Source organism: Mastomys coucha, unplaced genomic scaffold, assembly GCF_008632895.1.
Source record: "Mastomys coucha isolate ucsf_1 unplaced genomic scaffold, UCSF_Mcou_1 pScaffold8, whole genome shotgun sequence".
NCBI classification, from domain to species: domain Eukaryota; kingdom Metazoa; phylum Chordata; class Mammalia; order Rodentia; family Muridae; genus Mastomys; species Mastomys coucha.
The window spans coordinates 79,733,303-79,737,957 of NW_022196914.1; the positions used below are offsets into that span (position 1 = coordinate 79,733,303).

At 40.2% G+C, this 4,655-nt stretch overlaps 1 protein-coding gene across 5 annotated transcripts in view; it reads right to left on the reverse strand.

Moving 5' to 3' along the window:
• Positions 1-4,655, reverse strand: part of Nnt (nicotinamide nucleotide transhydrogenase) — a 105,857-nt gene that overhangs the window by 19,713 nt on the left and 81,489 nt on the right. For all 5 annotated transcript variants that reach the window (XM_031360716.1, XM_031360715.1, XM_031360714.1 and 2 more), the window contains 2 exons: positions 2,764-2,923; positions 656-737 (listed from right to left, as the gene is read on the reverse strand). In XM_031360716.1, coding sequence (XP_031216576.1) covers positions 656-737; positions 2,764-2,923 — 242 coding nt within the window. The remainder of the gene's footprint in view (positions 1-655; positions 738-2,763; positions 2,924-4,655) is intronic.

Consider the following 4,655-nt stretch of genomic DNA (forward strand, 5'->3'; position numbering starts at 1 on the left):
AAAAAAAAAAAAAAAAAAAAAAAAAAAAAAAGCAAGATTGATTCATCCAGTTTGGCACAGACACTTTGACACGTTCTAGATCCACTGTTGGGTTTAGGTCTGCTTTCACATCAGCCTCAAGACAAAAAGTATGCAGTTGACATTTAAAGGGAATTATCAGTGACAGACATTAACAATCCTGTGAACAGACATTCACATCCTAATGAACCAATCCCATTCAATGAATTACCTTGAGCCTCTTATTTATGGTACCAAGTCAAGGCAACTTCTAGTGAACCCAGAAAATGAACAGCAGCGTTCCTATGAGGGAAGACCTCAAGAGCTCACTGCCTTTCCTGGATGCCAAGAAACAATGTCCCTTAGTGGGGACTCAGAGGAACAGAACATAAGCTCTTCCTCCAAGAACCCTGTTTTTGCGCTCCTCGAGACCCATGTGGAATAATCTAGGTGTGCACAGTCTTCCATTCCTCTGCCTCACACCCTCCCAAGAACACCCAGCATTCAAAAGGCAGGCAGCAGCAGCAGCACGGTGAGTTTGGAGGCTTCTTGACAGCTTCGTCTCTTCCCCTAGGGTCACTTGTCTTAAGTGTCACTCTTGGAAGACCCCACTATTCCCTTCTCTTCACAACCAAATGTTTACACACAGCGCACTAACCTGACTTTTTTGCCTTGTTCAGTAAGCATCTTCACCAAATCGGCAATGGGGTACTGAGCTTTGGCTGCACAGAGGCCATATCCTGTGGGGGACATAAGGGACACAAAAGAGTGGGGTTTGTTTTATCTTTGACATCTTTTGGATTAAAACCTCCCTCTTGATTAAACCATACTGCTATGACAATACAGGCAGTTAGCCAGACTAAATGAAAGCAGATTTATAGTCTGGACTTTTTGAAACTCAAAACCTGATGATGCCCTCCTCAATCTCTCCATATGTCTCATGCTGCATGCAGAATGTCCCCACTATACTCCATGTGCCCACACTAGTCCATGCCCTCACCCATGGGTTTTTCAACTCTGGATATGTGTCTCTGGACTGTAGTCCTGTGCAGTTCCTGGCTTTACTATTCTTCCTCTAACACCTTGACTAGTTTTTTTTCTTTCTGTTCTCCTTCTTAAATAGCCACATCTTCCCCTGAGGCTTTCAATTTCTCCCCTGCCTCTCCTTGAATCTTAGCTCACCCCAGGACACAGAAACCGTGCAGAGTCCTCTTAGGTGGACCTTACAATTGAACTCCAGTATAGCATGATCATTGTCCAAACCTAATACCTTCAAAGAAAAAGAACTGAAAACCCTTTCCCCCAACTCTACTGCCATATTTAAATAAATTTTAAAAAAATGGTTCTTTCCACTTGAGCTTTGTAGATGTATAACCAAGAATGTCTGACCACTCTCTTCTCCCTTAACTCCAAGATTGTGTCCACATTTCCTGTACGCTGACTCACATCTGTTAATACTCTTCTGGTTCCTTTTGCCAAATGCCAGCTATCATTTCTGCCTTCTCATACCCACAACGCCATCTATCCTCTAAGGCTCAAAAAACAATTCCTAACTTCCTTCTTAGGCTCTTCTTTAGAGAAAAAAAATTTTCTACACAGTTCAGTTTGGCCACTGTCAGAATACACTTGGCATTGTTTATTTCCCTATCTGACTTCTAAACTGGGATAGACAGTTCCTGAAGGAAAGATACCACGTTTGGATCTATTCACTATTTATGTTATTCCAAAATATTGACCTAACTGAGAGTGCCCAGTATTCTCATTCACAAACCATTCCATGGCTACTGTCTCCATTGTTTCCAAAAATAAGGGGATCCCTATGGCTAGACAGGGCATAGGCCCTATAGGAAAGACTACTACTATTATGCTGCTAAAGGGACATAGGATTAAATTGACTTCTAAAGACTTATCTTTATTCCCATAGATCATTGTATCTCTCAACCCCCATCTGTGAAGCTTCTACTTGCACCGTCATTAACAGAGTGACTCACAAACCACTGGAGGTGCAGAGAATAAGAGACGGCAGAATGACCAGTTAAATGGAACATATTTACTGCAGCCACTCCTCCCAAGGCTCAGGGATCAGAGCGGAAGAAGCAGAAAGTATCAGTAGGAGTCAGAAGTGATAGGTGACTACAAGCAAACATTATCTTCTGGGTGCAGTGGGGCAGCTGCACACACAAATTCTCAGTGGTTGTCACAGCACACATAAAGCCTATGCAAGTCCAAGTCAGACCAAATCCCAATGTGGAGATGGGAGGCAGTATTATTTAATTTATTTAAATATGGCAGTAGAGTTGGGGGAGAAGGGTTTTCAGTTCTTTTTCTTTGAAGGTATTAGGTTTGGACAGTGATCATGCTGTACTGGAGTTCAATTGTAGGTCGACCTAAGAGGACTCTGCACAGTTTAATCCCAATCCTAGCCATGGAGTTATTGGCAACAGGTAGCCAATGGAGAAGGGGGCCCTGGTAAGCTAACCACACTCCAGTGAAAGACCACACATCCACCCATACTTGGGAGGCACAAATGCACTTGATGAGTTAAGAAGAAATAAAGAAAGGTAGGTGAATAGATAAAGAATGGATCTCAGAAGGACTGGAAATGAATATGATCCAAACCTGTATGAAATTCTCAAAGAACTAATAAAAACCATTAATGAGGAGGTTTCGATGTACCTTTTCCCTATCAATATAGTCAATCAAAACAGCCATGATAGGTTGCTTAGTTTTTCTAGATTTTACTTTTACTTTTTTTTTTTTTTTTACCTGGAGTAATAACAATGCTGTTAGCTTCTCGGATCATCTCAACTGCATTGTCAAGGTTGATTTCTGTATGTGTGCCAGAAATTTCCATGGGCTTTCCACCAGCTGTTGAACTTGTGCCATAGCCTCCAAGAATTACATTAGCCAGGGAGCGATTCATTGCCTAAAGAGCAAAATCAGCACCTATGAGAGTCTGATCCATGGAATTCTTTGAGAATAGCATAAATTTTATGTACATGAAATTCAATGTCATTGTAAAGGAATTTGTTTTAACTATTTAAAGAATTTTGCCAGAGGTGGCTCCTAAAATCATTTCAAAACAAATAATAGAAATATCTAAGAACCACATTAATTTTCCAACTTGGTCAATTATACACTAATATGTTTTCAACAAAACAAAAACAAATATTTTAATGCAAATTACATATAAAATATAGAAATTAATGAAATTTTGGATGGACTATTATTGTCTAGATACTGAATAACCAACTTCTCTCTCCATTTTTTTATGTACTTCACCAGAGTGAAAGAGAGACTTGGAAGATGAAAAATTCTCACAAAAAGACCTTATCTATCTTTCCAGTAGATTCTACTACTGTATCCAAGCTGTCAAAAGACAGCCAGAAGGAATCCAAATGAGAATTACACATTTCATTTAGAACTCCACAGCTTTTTGTATCCAAGGGAAAAAATATGGATATGGACACTCTCACTTTCCAATCTTTTGCAGCTCCATAAAATCTTATTCCTTATTGTCACAGAAGCAGACAGATACATCACTGGGATTCTAAAATATCTCATCTGCAAGGAGGCGGATAAGCAAGGTGATGTACTCTTTCAGTCTGTGCCCACCCTTTTCACTAGGAAGATAATGTCAGGAGAGAATTCAGAAAAACCCATCTCTCACCCCTGGTGTGCTCACATATGATTATCCATGAATTAACCTTTAAAATGCCCTGATTAGACTATAAGGCAGTAAGTGTTCTAGTTTTGTCAAGAATAGCTGGAGGAGATGTAGTAAAGGGATAAAAACTAGATGGTTTTTAAACAACAACAACAAAAAAGATTTATTTATTATTATATAGACACACTAGAAGAGAGAGTCAGATCTCATTACGGATAGTTGTGAGCCACCATGTGGTTGCTGGGATTTGAATCCAGGACCTTCGGAAGAGCAGTCAGTGCTCTTACCCACTGAGCCATCTCACCAGCCCAAACTACATATTTTGAGGAACAAAATATATTTTAAGAATTCAAATTACTTACTGTTTTAGTTAGGGTTTTTATTGCTCTGCTAAAACACCATGACCAAAAGCAACTTGGGGAGAACGGGGTTTATTGTGCTTCTACCTCCACATCACAGTTCATCCCTGAGGGAACTCAAGGCAGGAACTGAGACAGAAGCCATGGAGGAGTGTTGTTTACTGGCTTGTTCCTCATAGCTTGTTTGGTCTGCTCTCTTGGAACACCCAGGACCACCAGCCCAGGGGTAGCTCCACCTACAGTGAGCTGGACCCTCCCACATTAATCATCAATCAAGAAAAATGCACCACAGGCTTGCCCACAGACCAGTCTGGTGGGGGCATTTTCTCAACTGAGGTTTCCTCTTTCAAAATGATTCTTGCTTGTATCAAGTTGATATAGAACTAGCTAGCAAATACTTTTTGTGAATTAGAGCATTTTATATGGTAAATACTTCACGGGGAGAGAAAGGACTCAAAAAATCTTTAAAACCTATTTTTTATGATTGTAATCCACTATATCACTAAAAAGCTTACAATTATCAATCTGTTACTTTTTCAAAGACAATACTCTATTTAAAAAGTTGAAGAGGAAGAAGGAGGAGGAGGAGGAGGAGGAGGAGGAGGAGAAGGAGGAGGAGGAGGAAGAGAAGA